The 24,460-nt window shown below is 35.0% G+C and overlaps 1 protein-coding gene across 3 annotated transcripts in view; it reads right to left on the bottom strand.

The window, feature by feature from the left end:
• The window catches only part of LOC128982531 (protein singles bar-like), a 94,845-nt gene that overhangs the window by 29,390 nt on the left and 40,995 nt on the right, over positions 1-24,460 (bottom strand). The window contains exon 1 of one of the 3 annotated variants that reach the window (XM_054401498.1): positions 15,735-15,817. The exons of 1 other annotated variant lie outside the window; for it this stretch is intronic. Coding sequence is in view for 1 of the 2 variants with exons in the window: in XM_054401489.1 (XP_054257464.1) it covers positions 15,735-15,777 (43 nt within the window). In the remaining variant the exon portion in view is untranslated. Of the gene's footprint in view, positions 1-15,734; positions 15,818-24,460 lie in introns of those variants that run through there. One more of the 3 variants, XM_054401489.1, reaches the window with a different exon arrangement.

The following is a 24,460-nucleotide window of genomic DNA, read 5'->3' as shown; positions in this document are numbered from 1 at the left end:
TTATAAATTAATTTGTAGCTTTTTAGAATTTTTCTTTTGCCCAACAAGTTTTTGTAATTATTGTTAACTAACTTTTTCTAAGATACGGTAAACGCTTGGAAACAAATTAAAAAAGCGTATTTTAAAGGCCATTGTTCAACCGTCATGAATTGTTACATACCAACCTTTAGGGCCCATTGGTGACATTGGGGGGTGGAAGTCTAAATTTAGTTCATTACAATTACGTCAATGACCTTGAGCTCTGCTAGTAAGATGCTGTGGTATGGTAGCGTGTCGGGGAGAAGGGTTATTGTTCATGCTTACTCATTCGCTCTTACCCACAAACAAATTTATTTCAAGCCTAAAATGAAGAATGTAGATCTAACTTCTATATTCGTTTGGAAAACGTCAGTAAGAGGCAAGTCTAGACTGTTCCTATGTCCGCGCGGTCCATCACTAGTTACTTTCTTTACTTATTTTTTTTTTAAAGCCTATGTGTCGATTATGTATCTTGAGCAATGTAAAATCAAGATGACGTTGTTCAAACTAAGTTATAAGTTTGGACTTCCTTGTGTGACCAAAATGGTCGCCTACAGAGCAACAGAAGAATCTACAATTTCTTATAAAATCTGTTTTATTGACATTTGCAGACAGTTTTATATAATTGTTTTAAGGAAACCCAAAATCTATTATGGCAATCATAAGTTAATATGATTTGAACTTTTTGCCTTATACAAATGAAATACCATGTGCATATTGGTCCTCTGGTCATGTTAATACAATTTTTTGAAGGGTTTCTTTTATAATTTAAAACTATATCATTGCACAAGCATTTTCAAGGACTCTCTGCAGTTTTGCGTACTCTTGCAACTACTAATTCAAGAATCAGTTTGATGACCGATTAAAAATAATGTGTTTATACGTTATAAAGATTCAACTGTTAAATATCATAGTTTTTGAGGGTGGGACTGAAAATTTAGACTATATTAAAGATTTGCATTCATAGTAGAACATTATATACTTTAAGTAAACCAACAGAAAAAGATTGTTTAAAATTTTCAAGTTCATTTTAGAACAAACTGTTTGCTCCGCCTCCCAGTTCACTGAGAATTTCAAGAAGTAGAAACATATTTAATAAATAATAAGTGAAGTTAAATATATCCCACAGTGATTTTAAAAAAACATTACACAAACTTCACGGATGCCAATATACTTCTAACAACCTTACTAGGAATTTCCTAAAACTGATATTGTACGTTGAAATAGGTTTATCTATCTATCTATTCTATTCTATATTCTATTCTATATTCTATTCTATATTCTATATTCTATTCTATATTCTATATTCTATATTCTATACTATTATAAAGAAGAGGGGGTGTCTGTGTGTGTGTTTGTATGAGCTAATCTCAAAAAATACTGATCCGACTATGCTCAAATTGCACACAAATGAAGCTACAGCTCCTAGGATACATATAGAACTATTACCGCTCCGATATTCACCTAGGGCTTTGCCCCGTGGGCTTTCAAAAATCTGAGATGAGAGATTTAAAAGTAAATATTGATTGATGGTATCCATGGTAACAAAGAACAAACCTAGTAAGTTTAAAAATGTAAACAAGCAGAACTAACTGTCAAATTGATTTTGATTTCTCAATTCAACACAGCTGGTTCAAACCTTATTAAATACTGCACGAATATTAGAACAGAGAGGGTAAGGATTATAAATTTAAAATAATGATGTCACTAGCCTGAATTTATTTAACATTACCTAAAGGAGCTGTCAAACCATATGTTAATGTAATTTCATTATTATAGGATTGTTTCAGTTACAGTACTACATTTGTTTATGATCTAACTGTACTGAGTCTGTTATAATATTTGTGAAATGTTGTAATATTATTTATTTATTTTTATAATAACTCATTTTAAAATAAATCATTCAATGGATATAGGAAATAATCAACATTCTATATTGCCCTATCAACCTAGGCCCTTATCCTGAGTTATGGGGTATATTCTTTTGATTTATTTGTTTGTAAACAGTAATATAATCCCCCTGCCCCAGCAAACCTATAGACTGAGCCAATTCCCGTTTGCCTGATTATAATTTCACTAAAATATGTTAGAAAATTGCCCTATTAACATGTTTGGAACTATTGTGATAGGTTTTCGTTTACAGTGCATACCATTAAACCCATTCTTTTATTATATGTATATGTGTGCCACACTATAGGATACCGTATAAATTAAAAGACCATATTTTCTTAGACCGTTTCCTCTCCCATCACTGCAATGATCATGTTCTACTTATATGCCAACCCCGTACGAAGGTCGGGTATTCTACTAGTTATTAATAAAGTTGAGAATACTAAAGGTTCTACAAAACAAAACATTGAATGATAAAAATACATTTGTATGAAAGTAACAGATAGATTGACAAAATTGTAAAACGATCGTATAATATCTAACAATATCAAATTATTCACAGTATCACGGTTACAACTTTTAAACTACTTTTGTTATGACTCAATGTTAACCTCTTTAGGACCTTTCATTTTATGCTTTTGTTAGTGGGGACTGGTTAAAACACCACAGTAGGTTTTACAAATATGATTGTGAGATGATATTATAATCTGAACTAGATTATGCGTGTTGATAATAATATGTATTTTAATTTAAGTACTTTAATTGATTCGGTTATATGTTTACCTCATATAACATTTGAACATGGATTGAAACATTAGATGTCTTTGGAATACTCTGAGAGTGAGAAGCAAAACATAACTTTCAGCAATGATGCATCGAAATCTACCTTTACTGACTGATTCAGAAATGTAATTGCAAAATATTTTGTCAACATGACTAAAATGTTAAAAAAAAATAGATGTATCAGCACGAAATAGTTTGTAAGATAAAAAAAGCAGTCTAGGACAACTTATATAGCGTTCTAACCTCAAACATTGTTATCGTTTCAGTGTACAAATTCAATTGATACAAAATAACTACGTTACCAATTTATGTAAACAAAAATAAATTTTTTAATGGTTGCGTAATAGCTATTTACATTACAAGTGTAGTAAGAGCGGTTTTACTTCACGCAGGTGAATGTTGTGCAACGAGCGGAAGCGAGTTGCATAATTCACCTAAGTGATGTAAACAGCACGCTCTTGCGTAACGTGTAACGTACAAGATTTTACCTGACCCGACAATAAACATGGGTTTACGTACAATATTTTTCATTATCCATTTCACTAATCTTCTATCAGTAAGGTAGGTTCTTTTACTAACAAAAGCTAGGTTAGGTAGGAAAATACTTTAAAGCATAATAATAACATTCAAGTGCACAGCTGATTTCTAGCGTTGAACATCGTTGGCTCCATAGAGTTATATTTTTTAAGTTAAGCACTCAATGTTATTTAAATGGGTTTCTTTACATCACCGAGGGAGTTTTTGATACTTTACATCACTCGAGAAGTAAGGAAGTTGTATACATCACGCTTGGGATAGGGAAGTTTAACATGGCGGGTTAGGTAAATCAATTTAAATTATTATTTACTACACAAATTATTTGTAATGTAAAACATTGTTCACCACTCGGAGCAAAAGTATATTATTTATGGTACTTAAATTGTTTTATAGTACGTGGCAGTATAGTATTATTAGTTTATTAGTTGCTTGTTGCACTGTTCTACACACTGCTCAAGCTCTACAGCTCATTAAGTGGCATCCTGTCCACACACTGTTGATATATACTGAATTGTGGCATGGTGCCACTATTTCGAGTGTAGGCTGGCGCGAGAATTGGCAACGTAGCATTAGGAAAGTTATAGTTCCGGCGGACGGCGCGAGGCGCGCTAGCTACCTGTATGGTTTCGTGTTCCACAATTCGGTGTGTACCTGCGCTACTTAAACTCACATCAACGAGTTCAAAAATACTCAATTGTGGCATGTGATGTTTAAACGACGTAATAATGCTGGAAAACCTCAAAAATGATCGAATTAGCTGTGGCACCCTGAAAAAGGTGCCACAATTTTTGAAGGTGCCACAGTACGGCCGTGTGCCTGTGAAGGATGCCACTATTCGGTGAATACAAACACACACACACACACACACACACACACACACACACACACACAGACATCACTTCGAAAACCACTTTTTTGGGTCCAGGGGGACCCAAAACGAATATATCCACTCAAAACTCAAACTTGAAAATTTTGACGAAAACAATACTTTCTCCATATACTATGGTATAGGGGGAGAAAGTAAAATGCATGTATAAATTGATAGACACTATGAAAAACACAAAGATGCAAGTTATTTATTTGCCAATTATAATAGATTAAATAGACTATATTCTACAAATATATTATTATTTTATTAATAAAAATATCTGACGTGTTTCAAAATATATTTATAAATACTTTAAACATATAATATAGTTTCAAAAATATTTTATATATATATTTAAAATATTCTCAACAAAAAAATTTTTTTAATATTTAATAGGAAAAATATACATATAAAATATGTATATTATAGATTCTATACTTATTTTATCAATATATATTATGAATCTATTTTATATATTCAAAACTTATATTTAATTGATATTTTGCACTGTTTTTTGGTAATATTTGAAATATATATTTGAATATATAAAACTATTATTAAAGATATATTATTTATATATTTTATTCGAGGTTCTATCAAATACAACTTTGAATATATAAACTATTTATAAAGTACATATTTGTGCTACTAGGGTAAAAAGTTAATAGGTTTACCAACAGGGTGCAGCACTATTATTTTTTTAAATTTATGAAAACAGCTAATTTGCAACCAAAATGTGAGTTAGCGTAGCGAACGAGCTCCATAGTGATGAGAATATTTACCTCAATTCCAGGGAATACTTCTATTAAATGTCTGAGCCGTTTACCTTTGGTAGGTTGTAGCTTCACAACTATTCAAATTTGTTTTCGAGGTTTATCATGTTATTCTTATGGGGATTATTTTTAGCCACCAAATTCAAAATTCTGAACTTTGCCTACATATCCTTATATAATTGCCAAACTTTATTTTTTACTTATTCTCTATATATATATTCAATATTAAGCTGAAATAGTTATTTGTGTAACTAGTGGTGAAAGTGGCACTTTGCTGCACACGAGAGCAATGTTTACGGAATGATCTCGAGTGCAGCAAAGGCCTTTTTCACTCGTGTTACACATTATATTTTTCCTACAGTCACTATAAAGCATATAAATAATTAGTCTTTCAAACACTATGCAACACGTTTTTAGGTTCAGCTGGCAACACAAATGGTGCCCTAGAGAAAGTAGTACCCGCGGTCCATATCACTCCGCTATTTTTCCTCGGCAAGAAATGTGCTCCGCGTTTTGAGAATATAGTTCCGTATGTTTTTGTAATTTGAAGTGGTTTCCGCGCCTAAAAAATATGCTTTAAAGGTATTTTCTTGTTTATTAAGATCGTAGGAAGGTTTTAAAAACGTTTAAAAGAAAAGTCCAGAAAGTTCAGAAATACCGAAACTATAAACACGAAATGACAGGTTAAATCGTAGTTATAATAGTCAATCAGCTGCTCATAGTATAATTATCTTTAAGTGTTGCCAACCTATTTCCAAGCGTACACGGATTACGTGCATAATGGAACCACGCTGTTTTGTGTTGTTTCGTTGGAATCCTGATGTGCGGCAAAGTATAAACCGTACGGCAAAGTATAAACCGTACGGCAAAGTATAAATATGCAGCAATTAGCAGCTTTCTGTACTATAAACAGTACAAGGAAGCCAACTTTGTCGGGTGACTGTAGGAAAAATAATTAGTCTTTCAAACACTATACAACACGTTTTTAGGTTCAGCTGGCAACACAAATGGTGCCCTAAAGGTAGTACCCGCAATCCGTATCACTCCGCTATTTTTCCTCGGCAAGAAATGTGCTCCGCGTTTTGAGAATATAGTTCCGTATGTTTTTGTAATTTGAAGTGGTTTCCGCGCCTAAAAAAATGCTTTAAAGGTATTTTCTTGTTTATTAAGATCGTAGGAATGTTTTAAAAACGTTTAAAAGAAAGGTCCAGAAAGTTCAGAAATACCGAAACTATAAACACGAAATGACAGGTTAAATCGTAGGTATAATAGTCAATCAGCTGCTCATAGTCTTATTAACTTTAAGTGTTGCCAACCTATTTCCAAGCGTACACGGATTACGTGCATAATAGAACCACGCTGTTTTGTGTTGTTTCGTTGGAATCCTGATGTGCGGCAAAGTATAAACCGTACGACAAAGTATAAACCGTACGGCAAAGTATAAATATGCAGCAATTAGCAGCTTTCTGTACTATAAACAGTACAAGGAAGCCAACTTTGTGGGGTGACTGTAGGAAAAGGCTATTTCTTTCATTTATTGACCCATGCATGTGTATATGTATAGTAGTATAGTTTGTCGCCGCCGTTTTTTGGAGTGGGGTTTTTGGGCCAACTCACCCGCCCCATGCATAATTGCTAGTACATCTACCATTCCCCTTTCCAGTTGTTTGATATGTTGATATATTATATTTCTGTCTTATCATTCTCAAAATCATGCGTGGTTCGTATGTGAACTCGGACCCGCTCTCGGCTCATGGCGCGCTCCCGGTCGCGGGCGCGCTCCTGGTCGCGGGCATGCTCCGGGCTCCTGCTTCTTTCCTCTAGTGGCGGGGCTGTGAAATGGTATCTTTTGCGGAAATCCATGAATTCTGGCTACTTGGGAACCCAAGCCATTTGGCATACAATAAATCACCCTTTCTCCTGATTACCCTTTCTACCAAATACATGTCTTTATACTTTGGTCTTTAACAACTCCTCTGTATAGAAGCCTCCCCTGATTATATTGCCATTTTCATCTTTCAAGATATAAGTCACAGGCTTTGTATTCTTTACTTCTGCTATTGTAAATAACTCCTCTGTCCAATTCGGGGTATAACCTTTACTAAAAACATGTTTATACTTGGAAATCCTTACACTATCGCCCACCTTATATCTTGGCTTCATATCTTTAATTACTTTAGAAGTCAACCTCTCATGCACATATTTACTATTCTTAATACTCACTTGGTTAGGCTTCATTCCTATAGATCTATGCACCTTATTATTATATTTTCGAATTGACTTTGGAAGTAAATCCAACCATTTAACTCCCCTGAGCACTAAATTCCCGGTACTTTCCTGTTAAAGGGAACATTCATTATTATCGATGATTTCTGTTCGATATATCGATATTTTTGTTTTACTTCACGATTGGTATTGCTTCTGTTTTAATATTTTCAAACGCATTTATATTACAAATTAAGAACTAACCTTGTTTAGGCAAAAATAATAGAATATATATTGGATTAGGATATGAAACTATTCTAAACTAAACTAACATAACTAACCAAACTTGCTGTATAGGCTAAGTTACCGTTTCAAAATTCCATTTGATAACAGAAAAGGCATATGGGGAATAGGCTATCAAACGGAATTTTGAAATTTTACAGCAAGTTCAGGTTGGTTAGGTTAGTTAAGAACACTTTCATTCTAATATAATATTTTTTTAAATTGTTTGTTGATACTGAACAATATTTATTTACTGTATCCTATATCGTACTTATCAGCTGATATGTTTCAATTTGTTACTATCAATAAATCGGATGGAAAACAAAAATATCGATATATCGAACAGAAATCATCGATAATAATGAATGTTCCCTTTAACAGGAAAGTACCAAATTCCCTATATAACCAATTCTTTATATTTATTGGGATGATCCTAATGAGCTTGTAGATAGGTTAAGACTTCTTTGGCTAAGTCGCCAAGCCGGTAACTCGGGAGTGGATAATGAAATAGATTCCATTATTGAGGAATTGAGAGAAAGTGGAATGTGGAATTATTTATTAAATAAAAATATGTTTATAGATAAATTTTATCGTTTATATAATCCATATAATAAGCCTGCAGAACCCAGGGCTAATAGTGAACCTACTTTAAATTTAAAAGACGATAGTTGGAATTGTTTAAACCGTAAAATTGGTAATGTTAAAGATGGAGAGTTTGTAGATGATGTGTCGACTTTGGGGCAGACATTAATAACTAGAAAAGGTGATGTATTTTTACAAGGTAAAACTAAATATGAGTTTTTAGAATCTAAGAATAAAAATTGGAATGCTAAAAAACAGAAAATTACTAATGTGGAAAAGGGTGAAAGTTTAGATGATATGCCCACTTTACAACAGACTTTAATACGAAAAGATGGTGGTACATTTGTACAAGACAATAATATTTATGAATTTTTAGAATCAGAGAATGGTGTTTGGAATGCTAAGAAACAGAAACTTAGCGATTTGATGGAAGGTACAGATAGTAAAGATGCTGTGAATGTTTCACAAGTTCGAAAAATGGAAGCAGGCTATTGGAATTTTAATAATAAAAGGTTAGTACGGTACGTGTTAAACCTGCCATTGATGATACTGACTGTGTTACAAAAGAACAGACTATAACTTATAATAAAAAACTATATTGTTGGGATGCCAAAAAACAATTTATAAGGAATCTACCAGAGGGGGAACATTTGGATGATATTTGTCTAATGTCACAAGCTATGCATTTTGATGGATCGACATTTGTATATGGAGAAAAAAAATTTAATTTGATGGAATACAATCCTGATTTATTAGTTGCTGACCCCACATCTTTGAGTGGATTTAAGTATATAGATAATAGACCATATACCAGAAAACTATGTATTTAAAAGAATGGAAGATAATCTATTGATTGGGGCTAATGGTGATATATTTAGAGTTAAAGGAAAGAGTGATGTTATAAAAAATGAATGAAATTGCATACGAGCTTCATAAGCCTGCAAGAAAGAATTTCATTAGAAGGTCTTTTAAAGTATTAGATATAAATGAAACCATACAAATAGATTTAATTGATATGCAAAGCTATGCTAGAGCAAATTCTGGCAATAAATATATTTTAACTTTAATAGATACATTTTCTAAAAAAGCTTATGCTGCTCCACTAAAGAATAAGACAAGGTTGGTGGTTACAGAAGCCATTAAAACCATTCTACCAAAGGGGGTTAAAAACATTCAATCCGACAATGGAATAGTTATTTGTGCAACTAGTGAGAAAAGTAAGCAATTGACTCACTCGAGAGAAATCCTTACTCACGAGCCGTAGGCGAGTGAGGAATGGTTTCTCGAGTGAGGCAATTGTACTTTGAACTCGAGTTGCACATTATACTTTTCCTACAGTTACCATAAAACAAATAAATTGGTGAAGAAACATAACCTATTTTTACACAGAAGTGAACTTTTAATATAACATTTAATGTGAAGTGACAAATACAACAGTACAACAGCTGGCTGATTTACAGCCAGTACTGCCAACGTATTTCGCGCGCATACGACGTTGCCTGCATGTTACGCGCTCACTATTTCGTGCCTTCACGTTGCAAATCTGGAGTGAGACAAAGTAATTAGAGTGAGACAATGTTAACATTGTCTCACTGATGAGCGAATTGGACACTTTGCTTTCTCAAATCAGTGAGAGAACATGTACATTGTTAGGTAACTGTAGGAAAAAGAACTTTTTAATCAATATTCTAGCAAACTAATGAAAAACTTAAATATTTATCACTATCACACTTTTTTTACAACTAAGGCTGCAATTGTGGAGAGGTTTCAGAGAATCTGCTTATATTCTGCTGCCATAACATTTATGTACTTTTAAATCAATCAATTTGTTAAAATGCGTTTTAGAATGTTTTATACTTAAACCCAACGAAGGCCGAACGATTCTTTCCTTTGTAGGGCCAACGAATACCAGTTTCCGTTGGGCCAACGTTGGCAAATCGTTAACATTTCTGCCAACCATTTCCCAACCGTGCCGACCATTTCCCAACGTTGTGCCAACGATGTGTGCTACTTGGGAATTATATAATCAAATAACAAATATTGTATCTGCCAGCTGTAAAATATGGGACAAATTCAGTTTGAGAACACATAAACAGAAAATACTTGTACTTAAGGTAACGCTGTTATACTGAAGAGTTGGTGCGATGGCGATAACCTACATCCTGTTGAGAACTAGTCAAGTGATTGTTCTTTTACAAAAATAGTACACATTTCTCAGGATATGAAATAGACAACAATCATTTTTGTTTAGTAATTAAAATTATTGCTCAAATATATTTCAATGTTAGAGTTCACTACTACTATAAAATAAGTAACGAAAGTCTTCACAAAAATAAAGTCAGGCAACATCTCAATAAAACTGAAATTTTTCTGGGACAATAAATTGAGTGTAATTTTACAAATATTTGGGAAGTTTTATTTAACTTACATAATTATCTTTAGTTTATCTTGGATGATATTGAAAGCAAATTAGTCCTTAAAAAGCTGTGCTAAACGGTTGAAAATTCTTCATAGACAATATATTTGAAAATGTCTTTAATATATACAATATTACAGTACAACAGTATAAATAAAACATTAAAACACTGCACGCTAAATTTATAGACGACGGCCCGGCGGGGCAGTGGGCGTGGCGCGGAGCAGCGGCAATGGACCCCTTTTGTACCTGATATTTTTAGAAAACCACGCACGATAAAAATTTTTGGTGAATCGGATAGTTACATTTGGTTATTTCTCCACAAATTTCCCGCTGATGAAATTACTCTAACCAAAAAATAAAAAAAATTCCTCGCAATACAACTTTTTCATGTCTGAATGTGAAAAATTAAACTACATAAGTAATACAAATATTTATAAATCAATTACTATCATAACTAATAATTTTATATTAACACCATCGTTATCCTCAGTATCAGATCTACAAGTGTGCAAAATTTCAGCAATTTTTGTCAACTATTAATGTTGTTTATGATCGTGTATTTGTCGCGGGGTTTAAATGCGAACTGGGCTCGCGGGTCTTGGATTCAGGCTGTATGACGGACCAAGATGGCGGATTTGGCCACACTTTCAGTGCATTTGGTTAAACGCCGTGTCCTCTCTATTATTATTATTATTATGTGCTCGCTGGGGGTACCGCAAGGCATTATTGTCCTTGGTCCTATTTTATACATTTTGTTCACTTATGACCTTCCGAGAACTCAGGGTATTGCAGTCGCAACGTTTGCAGATGACACTGGTTTTTGTCACCCAATCAGGATTCTATTTTGGCATCATCAAACTTACAGGCTGCATTAGACAACTTGTCTCAGTGGCTACAAAATTGGAAAACGAAACAAGTCCATTCAAGTTACATTTACTATGTCAACAAGAACTTGTACCCCGTCCCCCAGTAACGTTGAATAATGTCATGCTTCCACAATCCAACGAAGTTCAGTACCTTGGCATGCATCTCGACAGAAGACTTATATGGCATTCTCACATTTGGAACAAGAGACTTCATTTAAATTTGAAAACAAACAAAGTAGATTGGCTTATCGGTCAAAATTCAAAATGATCTGTTGAAAACAAATTACGTTTATACAAAATTATATTATATTAATTATATTTTTTAAACCTATTTGGACTTACGGTATCCAGCTCTGAGGAACCACTTCAAACTCAAATATAGAAATAATTCAAAGATTTCAATCCAAAACAATAAAAAAATGTGACAAACACCCTGGTATGTTTCTACAACAAAAATAAAGTTATTCATCAAGATACAAAATAACCTTTTATTAGAGAAGAAATAAAAAATCGAAGCGAAAAATGTCAAAGAAAATTATAAAATTATCCAAATCTCTCGTCAGTTAACCTCCTCGATAGTAGCGAAGCGACCTATAGGCTCGGAAAAATACATCCAATCGATCTTCAAAATCGTTTCTAGTTTAATTTTTGTATAAAATGTTTTGTTTTGTATGTTAGTGCACTCGTCGGAGTGTAATCAACTCATGTTAAATTGTCATGACATTTACTTACCGGTATTGTTCTAGTATAGATTGTAAAAAAAAATACTTGTTAAACAAATTTTAATAGTTAGTTATTCTATTTGATATTTGCCATTTGCTTCATCATATTAACAATAGTACCTGGGGACCGAGCTTTGCTCGGGGAAAATCATTAGTCCACTCTGAAAGCAGTCTTAGTACTGTATTGGAGACACATAGATCCATTCCCAAACTCCACACGGCTCGCCTTTACTACGCCCTACACAATTTCCTACGTCATGGACCTGTTTCCCTCCATTTCCATAGCACTTTAGGATTGTAGATACCTTAATCTAATCGTTATTAACAGTTCCCACACTCCGGACAGCTCGTCTTTACTACGTCCTACACCATTTCCTACGTCATTGACCTGTTTCCCTCCCTTCCCATAGCATTTCAGAATTGCAGATACCTTAATCTAATCGTCATAAACAGTTCCCACACTCTGGACTACTTGCCTTTACTACTTCCTTCACCACTTCCTTCGCCGCGGACCTGTTTTCCTCCCTTCCCATAGCATTTTAGGATTGTAGATACCTTAATCTAATCGTCATGAACAGTTCCCACACTCCGGACTACTCGCCTTGACTACTTCCTTCGCCACTTCCTACGTCACGGACCTGTTTTCCTAGCATTCCATAGCATTTTTGGATTGCAAATACTTTAATCTAATCATCATAAACAGTTCCAACACTCCGGCTACTCGCCTTGACTACTTCCTTAACACCTTCCTTCGTCACGGACCTGTTTCCCTCCCTTCCCATAGCATTTTAGGATTGCCCATACCCTTATCTAATCGCCATGAACAGTTCCCACGCTCCGGACAGCTCGCCTTGACTACTTCCTTCACCACTTCCTACGTCACGGACCTGTTTCCCTCCCTTCCCATAGCATTTTAGGATTGCCCATACCCTTATCTAATCGTCATAAACAGTTCCCACACTCCGGACAGCTCGCCTTGACTACTTCCTTCACCACTTCCTACGTCACGGACCTGTTTCCCTCCCTTCCCATAGCATTTTAGGATTGCCCATACCTTTATCTAATCGTCATAAACAGTTCCCACACTCCGGACAACTCGCCTTGACTACTTCCTTAACACCTTCCTACGTCGCGGACCTGTTTTCCTTCCTTCCCATAGCATTTTAGGATTGCAGATACCTTAATCTAATCGTTTAAACAGTTCCCACACTCCTGACTACTCGCCTTGACTATTTCCTTCACCACTTCCTACGTCGTGGACCTGTTTCCCGCCCTTCCCATAGCATTTAAGGATTGCAGATACCCTGATCTAATCGTAATTAACAGTCCCCACACTCCGGACTGCTCGCCTTTACTACTTCCTTCATCACTTCCTACGTCACGGACCTGTTTCCCTCCCTTCCCATAGCATTTTAGGATTGCCCATACCCTTATCCAATCATTATTTAAACAGTTCCCACACTCCGGACAGCTCGCCTTGACTACTTCCTTAACACCTTCCTTCGTCACGGACCTGTTTCCCTCTCTTCCCATAGCATTTTAGGATTGCCCATACCCTTATGTAATCGTCATGAACAGTTCCCACGCTCCGGACTACTCGCCTTGACTACTTCCTTCACAACTCCCTACGTCACGGACCTGTTTCCCTCCCTTCCCATAGCATTTTAGGATTGCCCATACCCTTATCTAATCGTCATAAACAGTTCCCACACTCCGGACAGCTCGCTTTGACTACTTCCTTCACCACTTCCTACGTCACGGACCTGTTTCCCTCCCTTCCCATAGCATTTTAGGATTGCCCATACCCTTATCCAATCATCATAAACAGTTCCCACACTCCGGACAGCTCGCCTTGACTACTTCCTTAACACCTTCCTTCGTCACGGACCTGTTTCCCTCCCTTCCCATAGCATTTTAGGATTGCCCATACCCTTATGTAATCGTCATGAACAGTTCCCACGCTCCGGACTACTCGCCTTGACTACTTCCTTCACCACTTCCTACGTCACGGACCTGTTTCCCTCCCTTCCCATAGCATTTTAGGATTGCCCATACCCTTATCTAATCGTCATAAACAGTTCCCACACTCCGGACAGCTCGCCTTGACTACTTCCTTCACCACTTCCTACGTCACGGACCTGTTTCCCTCCCTTCCCATAGCATTTTAGGATTGCCCATACCCTTATCTAATCGTCATAAACAGATCCCAGACTTTTCACTGCTACCCTTGACTACAATGTATCGAGTAATCTTCAGTATAATCTTTGCTAAATTATGTTTTTCCTTTTGTACTGTATTTGTAATTTGCTAGTATACTGTGGGTAGGGGTCTGACTTAGGGGAGGTACAAATGAGGCATTTAGTTCAAAATTCCTCCGCGAACAGCGCTGTAGTAGAGAGCACTTTGGCAATGAAGGTTTACTAATCGCAAAAATAGTTCTGTTCATAAAATACAATTATAAATGCCTCAAATTCAATTTTACTATTTTTTAATTATAAAATTAAATTATCATAACCTAACCGAACTAACCAAACTTGCTGATAAAGAAATAATATAACAAAAGTTTAGTAATCGGAAAAATAATTCTGTTTATTAAATAAAACTAGAAATTGCTCAATTAAAATTTTATAATGACTTAATAATAAAATTAAACTGTAATAACCAAACCAAACCAACCAAACTTGCTGATAATAAAAAAATCTTGGACAAAAAGTTAACGCTACCAGCGGGATTTCGAACCCGGGGCTACAGTATATTAGCCCGGCACGCTAACCAATAGACCACCGAGGCCGATGGATGATGAATGTTTTGTTACGGTAATGGCGTTCCCTCAGCTAATAAGAAGATCTCAGCTGTCATCGTAGCCTCTTCTATACCTCCCCTGAGTAAATACCCTGTGGGGTGTTGGCTTATTATGAACACATGCTACAACTTCAAGTCTTTTGTTAACTTTTCCTTGTTATTTAATTCAGCCAACAAGGTTACCTAGCAACCCATAAGACTAATGTTAAAAAAATGTGATTTTCAGTTTCATTTTTCTACGTAATTAGATTTTTGTTGGCAGTTCTAACTGCAGTAAACTCGTTTTTAGGCCAGAATAAAACTATTTAAAACATTTGAAGAAAATCGTCGGAACCGTTTTCGAGATCTTTGTGCAAGCAAGCATACATACATACATACATACATACAAGCAAACATTGCTCGTATTAGAGTATAGGATTAAAAATGTGATACTTTCTAGTCACAAATAAGTTATACAGCAGATCAATGAACACACACACACACACACACACACAATTCAAAGTCACCCCACAGATTTGCTTGAACTGAAGCTAAGAATTGTGCAAAAACTTAAGTGATTCCTGAATAAATGCTAGAGGAGTATTTGATGGAGTTTACAAGTGACTAAAAAGGAATGTCAAGTAGAAAAAGGACGTCAATTGCAGGATTTTGTTTTCAAGAAATGGAAAATGACTTTGTTAAGTTAAAATGGCAAAAGATAAGCTGTGTTTTGATGTGCTATTTATATCCATAGGATGAATATTATTGAGTTTGTACTACTTATAAATTGGGGCGCTTTCATTGCCCCACCCTGTATTAATACAGAAGTAAGGTACCGGTATTTTCTTTGGGAGGGGGGGGGCTGTTTTACAAACCACAGTTATCACGTACAAACACATGCTGCAAGACCGATAAAAGATATGTCTCCTCGACTACAAGTTTACATATATGTAAGTAGTAAGGACTTTTGGAGCGGAATTAAAATCTTACATGAGGAAAAATACTTACCGAAAATAATGTTTAACAGGAACGCCAAATACACTGTCACCATAGATAGCCTCCCTATAGACTGCTTACAACGTTTTCTTGCCCCTCGACGACGGCGGGAGGGCGTTTATTCTTGGCACGTCACGACCAACCATCATATGGCCCTAAGTTGTTATTTTTACACCATACTGTTAATATGACCAATGGGAAACTGCTGTAAAAAAGCGAGACTATGATGTAATCCGATGGATAACTATACCGTGTTATATACGTACCTGGAAATGTTCACAAAATTTAAACAAGTAAAAAATCAACAAAATTAATATCAAGTTTTAGTAAAACTATTTGCTTCAACAACTTTAAAATGCACGTCTGTAGAGTGAGTGCAGCAATGAATGACCAACCCCCAGTGATCATTTCGTGTAAAAAACATAATTAAGCTTTTTTTGTTTTGTCTAGTCTATAATAAAACGGTAGTTAAAGTACAGTACTTTGAGCCTGATTATATTTTACCTAATTACCTCATCCTTTGCTTGAGACCAGATTGTACTGGATAAGCTGCATCAAATATACAACTAGCCGCTATACTCGTGCCTTGCAACGGGGTCAAGATGCATGAGAGACAATTTTGGTTTCTTGAAAATGCCGTAAAATGGTTGTTTCATCCTCCATTTAATTTAGAAACAAAATTCAACTGTACCAACTTAATGACAGTCCGTTTTTGTCAACTCAAACTGTGAACACTTATTTAGGCTACCTAGGATGGTGTAAAAAGCCGATGCACTCATGAAAATGTAGACCTATATGATTTTATGTTTTTAAAATACGCTAACTATAAGTGTATTTGCTTGGAAAAAAGGTTTTGGAATTCAATTGTTAGGTAAACGAATCCTTAAACTAAGGGTAATGTGGTGTATAAAAATCATTGATTGTTATAAATGTCGCATAACAAATATACAAATAACCTGAATGCTACTTATGGTAAGGCATCTCTCCCTGTAGCTCATGAAGTATAATTTACACTGGGAGAAAAGATAAAAATGTAATATTTACCAACCACCGCCACATTTGGTTTATCAAACATATACTTCTTGTTAATTCCTACACAAGTTTCATAAATGTAAATATTTTATCGACAAGTAACTTATAAAGAGCAGGTTCAAATTAGCAAATCTTATCTATATACTAGCAGAGACCCGTCCTTCGTACAGGGTTGGCATATAAGTATAAATTGCTTATTGCAGTTATTCTCAAGATTTGCGTTTGCAATGGGGGAGGACACCGTTTGATAAAATTTGCTACCATAATGTAATATTGATAATGTTCTACCACTTCACCTAAACAAAAGTGTAAGATAAATTATTAAAAATTCGCAGAATAAGTTATCACAAATTATTCATAAAGTCAAGAACATTAAGATAACTGTAAACAATCCTACTTTGACAGTTCTCAATGTGTATCACAGTTTTAGCGAATTTCCCTATAATAGGGAAGTAGCTATTACCGTAGGTGGCACGGTAGGATCTAGGCCCGGGACCGATTTACTTTTTCGTTTTGATGTCCCCTAAGGCCAAAAACACCATTCGTTCAAATTTATATATATATATATACACGTCCGTGAACGCCATAACTTGAGTCATTTTTGTCCGATTTTGATGACATTTAGTTTAAAGGTGTAAGGCGGGATAAACTTGAATGAGTTCGCGAACCATCATGATCGGACCATGAGAACGGGGTTTTACGGGGGATTTTATAAGTAAAAAATGGGTTTTTTTCATTTTTGACCCTCAAAACACAAAATTTCCCAATTTCTATCTCGACCTTTTTAAAGAGCTTAAAAACACAAATAATTTAGTAGTCTACATAATAGTGTTTTTGTACAATTATTGGTAACGGAGAAAATTAAAAAAAATCGAAATTTAAAATTCCCATGTTATTCTTATGGGGAATATTGTAAAATGTGTAGTTTGCTTGTTTATGGATATATTTTGATAAAACTTGGCAAAGTTATTTACTTTATACTAAGCTATCAACATTTTACTAAAAAACACACTGTATTAGTTTCCATGTAGCAGCAAACCTAAGTACTCGTTAAACGTAATGTTACTTAAATAAGATTTAATTGAAAATCAATTCAGACAAATGGAAATTCGCTTAGTCGGTAGGTTTGCTGTGGTGGGGGTATTTTGTTTCTGCTCAGTTCAAATTATCTGTTTTCATAAATGAAAAAAATAACAAAAAGCCTTTAAGTTATAAGATTTACCAATAGGGTGTACTGGTAAATCTTATAACTTTAAGGCTTTTGTATATGATAGAACCAACATTTTTAGTTGAAACAGCTGACTAAATTCTTTAATTTCCTTAAAATATGAATACTCATAAGGTTAACATGGGGAACTAAAGAGCCACTGGGGGCGGAGCCCGAAAGTATTTTTGAGATAAGAATATGTCTATAATAAGGTTTTAAATTAATTTCCAGGAAATTAATCGAGAATGTAAGCTATCATCATGCCAAATTTCAGCCCAATCCGTCCAGCAGTTAATGCGTGATTGAACTTCAAACAAACAAACACACAAACTTTCACATTTATAATATTAGTAAGATAAAGCCAAAAGTATCCATGAACTTTTGAGAAAACTACACGTCACACCCCCATAAACCATATACTTAAAAATGTTCGTCATGACGAGAAACCTTGCGCAAAACTATCCATTATTACATAAATTGCCCTATAAGGTCTAATTAATTTTCAAAGGGAACTTTCCATATACCTAATATTAAATCTCAGCTCAGTTATATTAGCCTCATATTAATACCTCAGCTGTATTCATTTGTATGTTATTCTTTCAATTTATTACCTTATTAAAATTATTTGAGATTATTTGTTTGTATTACTGTATTCTTTTTTGTTTATTTCAGCTTAACCTAACCAATTAATAGTTTTATTAATACTTATGAAGTCAAATGGGGTGAAGCCCGTGGGTAATAGCTAGTAGAAAGTAAGTGTCATTTTGCCCGTTCCAAAATGTACAGTTGGATTTTTTAGCTAGAAGCTGTTGACGTGTGGTGGAATATCTTTGAAGACTCAAACTCAAACTCAAATATCTTTATTTTTGACAGTCGTTACAAACTGCATAATAGCGTCAACAAAATTTCTCTTACAAATAAAAACAATATTTCTTATGGATAAAATCTAAAAACTAAAAATCATTGATTTCTTAAAAAGTCTTCTACACTGTAACAACAGCGTGACAAAAGAAGACTCTTAACCCCTTTGCCAAATTTGTCCACACTATTTTCCATCTTCAGGGGAGCGGGCAGTGCATTGAACAGTTGAATGCCATTGTAAAATAAATGATTTTTAAAAAACGCAGTTTTGTGCTTTGGAATGTCCAAATCGGACCGGCTTCTCAAACCATAGGAGATAGGGCGAGACTGATTTTGAAAAAGGTTGATATTTTTCTTAACAAAGACGAGACAGTTTAAGATATAGATTGACGGAAAAGTAAGAATTTTATAGTTAGCAAAAAGTGTTATACAGGAAAATCTACGTCGCTTCTTAAAAACTGTTCTGATGGCTTTCTTTTGTAGTTTAAAAACTCTTTTAGAATTTACACACTCATGTCCCCAAACTGCAACTGCATATGAAAGACAATGAAAAACCAGTCCGTAGTAAGCCACCACTAGAACTTTAGAGTCCAAGAATGTAGCCAAATTTCTTAATAAGAATATATTAGAACTCAATTTATTACAGACATAATCTAAGTGGGGTGTGAATTTCAACTGGCTGTCGATGTGAACGCCCAGGAACTTAGTTTCTGAACAGGACGGAATGAAATTATTGTTGTCTATGGAAATTGACAGGGGTGCTGTGTTTTCTTTGTTTTTGATATGAAATTCGATCATTTGAGTTTTGGCACTGTTTAAAAACAAGTTGTTGCAGCTAAACCAATGTAATATTGAGCTGATCTGACCAATTGCTTTCCTTCTGAGGTCGCGCATGCATGCTGCAGACAACGACAATGAGGTGTCATCAGCAAACAAACATACACTACCCTCAGACTCAGGCACACAACTTGGCAGGTCATTAATAAAAAGGATTAATAAGACCAGACCAAGCACCGAGCCCTGAGGAACCCCTGTGGTGATTGCCAGGGGAGGTGAAAATGCAGACTTTGAACAGTTGTTGTCATCAATGAAAGGAATTTGAACTGCCTGAGTTCTGCCGGTCAGATAAGATTCCATCCAGGAGTGAGCCACACCTCTTATCCCGAGTGAGCAAAGTTTGTCTAATAAGAAGCCGTGATCTACCGTATCGAAGGCTTTGCTAAGATCGAAGCACCGAGCCCTGAGGAACCCCTGTGGTGATTGCCAGGGGAGGTGAAAATGCAGACTTTGAACAGTTGTTGTCATCAATGAAAGGAATTTGAACTGCCTGAGTTCTGCCGGTCAGATAAGATTCCATCCAGGAGTGAGCCACACCTCTTATCCCGAGTGAGCAAAGTTTGTCTAATAAGAAGCCGTGATCTACCGTATCGAAGGCTTTGCTAAGATCGAAGAAGATTCTAGCTGCAGCCTTTCCTGAATCAAGGGATTGAGTCAATGATTAGACTAGAAAGTGAATGGCATCGACTGTACTTCTATTTTTTGTGAAGCCAAATTGATTCGGGGAAAGAATATTGTGTTTATCAATAAAATATATCAGTCTAGAAAGAAAAATCTTTTCAAATATCTTCGAAAAGGTTGAAACAAGGGAAATAGGACGATAATTGTTTATATCAAGCTTTTTACCTTTTTTTGTGAAGGGGGCGAACAATTGCATGTTTTAGTTCAGTCGGAAACACCCCTTCTTCAAACGAGGAATTGATGAGATGAGTGAGAGGAGAGCATATAAGATCGCTGATTTCCTTTAAGAGTTTTGAGGAAAATCCATCATACCCTGATGATGACTTAGATTTTAATCCCATAATTTAATGCATTAATTTCATGCATTAATGAAGATGAACCTATTTGGCTGTAGTGCGATCATGTGTTCACTGCTCATATGTGTCAAATTTTGAGGTTAAATCAAATCCCCGGCACATCCACAAAACTTTAATGGGTTTGGACCGCTTTCCCTTAAAAGTGTTTGACTTAATTACAAAAATGCCACTGGCGTAGACACGAGAAAAAAAAAACAAACTGGCATATTGTCAATTAGGCATTTGGGGACCGTGTTGTATTACGAAAGAATGCCCTTTTAAGATCAAATGAATAAATTTAGGACATTTCATTGTCTAATTAATCAGAAAACATTGAGTATTTATGCTAACTTACTGAATTTTATATTCAGTAAGTCTATTCGAATCTTGCTTGCTTGGCCTATCGTATAATGTTATCCTGTTTGTACGTGGTGAACTTATCTGATTGCATCAATGAATTATCAGCAATACAATTAGCTGTTAATTATAATTTAAATGGATCAAAACGTTTGCCTATAAAGGTTTATTTCGTCATCTCGAGAGTTTTTAATTCTGGTCCCTAACTTGAAACCCAAAAGAAGGCGGGTCTATATTTATATGTTAAGAGTTTTTTGTTTTTTGTTTTTATAAACGTAAATCATCATTACTGTATGTCCCAACAGTTATTTTATGTGTATCCCAGTCACAGCAACCACATTATTATATTAATAATGATCGAAATTAATTATGCAAGAAGATTCAATATTTTAATATTTGCTCGTATAATTAACTAACTATTTCAAAGTAATCATCACTTATAATTTGGAGACAATAATTAAATAACAAATTATTCATTAGTTGATTTGGAATTAGGAATCACGTCTCTATTTCACAGTAAATATTCTCTAAATGAAATGGCCAAGTATAAAAGTGGGCTAGAGTAAGTTTAAATTGCTGGTGGCCCGTCCTACGTACGGGAATCGAGTTGTCAACTAAAACGGAATAATTCAAGAAGATCACCTTCTATACAAATGTAACGTGACCACCTATTTATACCATTCGAATATAGACCTAAAATATGGCGATATGCATTTTAAATCCGATAATTTTACCATTAAACAGCATTTGTGTCGATTTGAAAAATCTTGAAGTGAGATTGGCGACCGATTCACACTGGTTTTGAGTAGAGTAGCTGGGTACACTTCCATATCTGTTGGCATTCACAGCCAAATGAGTAATACTGATCATTCGATTGTTTAGCCTAATTCGATATATCGTTTGGTTAGTTAGGTTAGGTTAACCTTACCTAACTAACCAAACGATATATCGAATAATTTGATATATTGATCGATATTTTCATTCGGTTGTTTGTGCCAACAGATATGGAAGTGTACCCGAGTAGAGCTACATGCCACCTCCAATTGCATACTGTACTAGGTACTTATGTACTTACCGTACCTTATCTTACCTCCGTGACCACTGAAACTTTTATGAGGATTCTCATCTATCACCTGCCTCTTCAACATTTAGATCCCAGTCAGAGGATGCATTTCATAACTTGATATTTCCCGTGTCTATCGTGTGGTACTCCTTGGAATATACTTTTTTTAGTTTATGCACAGCCTGTCCATCCAAGCTTTACATACTTCTGGAAAGCATCCCTATATTTGGGTGTTAACACATTTCTCTTAGCTCTCTGTTCTTTTTTATTTCGACCTCCGGGCCGTTTTCTTGAACTGGTCTGTATATTTTCTCTGAACTTTATTATCTAACCCAGCATCAAGGTTATTCGGTTCTTTGGTCAGTGCCCAAGTTTCTGAATCATCAGTACTACGGGGATAGTTGGTTTGGTATGAGTCGACTTTGGTTTCTGCTGCACCCTGCAGTTTATTTGACAGTTTTATAGAGACCTACTACACCGATTGACGCTTTCATTACTAACCAAAATTTTAGTATGCCGACATACTCACATTCAAACATACATAATACCCCCGCCGCAGCAAACCTGCAGACTAAGCGAATTTCAACTTGTCTGATTACATTTTTACTAAAATATTTCCATAAATAAGACATATTTATTCCCTATTTAAATAACATTATATTTAACGAGTGCTTAGGCTTGCTGCTACGGGGAACGTAAAAAGTGTTTTTTGACCATACGTCAATAGTATAGGATGAAATAAATAAATTTGCCAAATTTTATCAATATATATCCATAAACAAGTAAACTACAACAATTTTCATTTTCTCCATAAGAATAACATGGGAATTTTATAATATTTCAGTTTTATTGCAATTGTAGGATTTTTCCAAATATCGGATTTGTTTTATTTATGTTCATGGTATTCAATAAATTTTGAGGGTATTTTTTGTAATTTGTGTATATATGAAAATCTTCTTTGACATTTAATTTTGTTTTATTTCTTTCATATTCTAGAATTTCTAAATTTTCATTTATATTTTTGTACTCATGTTGAGTTTCGATTAGGTGCTCTGTAAAATTTGATTTCATTGTAGTTTTGTTACCTGATTTTAACGCTTCTATATGTTCCTCAAAATTTATTGAATACCATGAACATAAATAAAACAAATCCGATATTTGAAAAAATCCTACAATTGCAATAAAACTGAAATATTATATAATATACACAAAATTAAACAAAGATTAAATCAAGATCCTCTAAATTCTAAGTTAACTTAACATATGACTATTTATTCCTTTCATTATTTTTGTTATTGTATTTGTAAATGTAAACATGACTATGACCTAAGTGTCGAAACATGTCGTTTATTAATTAAAAATGAATTTAAAAAGGGTACTAATGTTTTTATAATGTTTTCAATTATTTATATAGTAGTAGCCCTAATCACAATCATACTTATTATATATATAAATATATATATATATATATAAATATATTTATATATATAAATATATATATATATATATTTAAACGGATGGTGTTTTTGGTCTCTAGGGACCTCAAAACGAAAAAGTTAATCGGTCCCGGGTCCAGGTCTTACCATGAGTACTACGGTAATAGCTTGTTCCCTATATGGGAAATTCGCTAAAAAGAAGTATCAACACTTAAACCACTTAGGCCTATATCTTAAACAACTAAGCGATAAACTGCTGAAAAAATATTTCCCAAATATGAGTTGAAATTTGCAATGCATAAACTGAATACTTACACAGATTGCATTTACGACAAAACTTGATTAAAGGCAAGAGTTTGAGATGTTTAGTTCAAAATAACACATTTCCTGATAACGCAGATCCTTCACGGTAGGGGATAACTACATACATTTTAAAGTGAAGTAGTATGTAGGCAAACACTAACCGAAACGGCACACGGAAGATTTCTCAGGTGCCGTTTGACGTCACTAACTGCTGACGTCAGTCGAGGGAATACTATTACCGCCACGATACGGTATTGAGCCATCGGCCTCTGTGGAGTAGTGGCATAGATTAAACATACTCCCTTAGTAGATTCCCCGCCGGCATGTTATAAGGTGAGGACGGCTAAAACGGGGCAAACTTCAGTGAGCTCTATCCGGGATTTCTAGTACTAGCGCTCTAGGCGGCATCAGTGCAATGGCGCAACCTCGTGGCGATGAGAGGAACAACGCAACGACAGCATTCGTCTGCGAGAATGGCCCAAGCCAGAGCCCAACACACGGCCGGCGCCGATGTTGCCGTACATCTAATCAGCCAGCACAGCGAAGCACTAGCAGCTAATCCCTTACATTTTACAATCATACGCGAATATAGTTTTTCTGTTATTTTATACGAAGTACAAAAGAAG

This window comes from Macrosteles quadrilineatus, unplaced genomic scaffold, assembly GCF_028750875.1.
Source record: "Macrosteles quadrilineatus isolate MER2022 unplaced genomic scaffold, UCM_ALF_1.0 Scaffold_1__1_contigs__length_201487025, whole genome shotgun sequence".
NCBI classification, from domain to species: domain Eukaryota; kingdom Metazoa; phylum Arthropoda; class Insecta; order Hemiptera; family Cicadellidae; genus Macrosteles; species Macrosteles quadrilineatus.
This window is presented reverse-complemented; position numbering and strand designations above follow the sequence as displayed.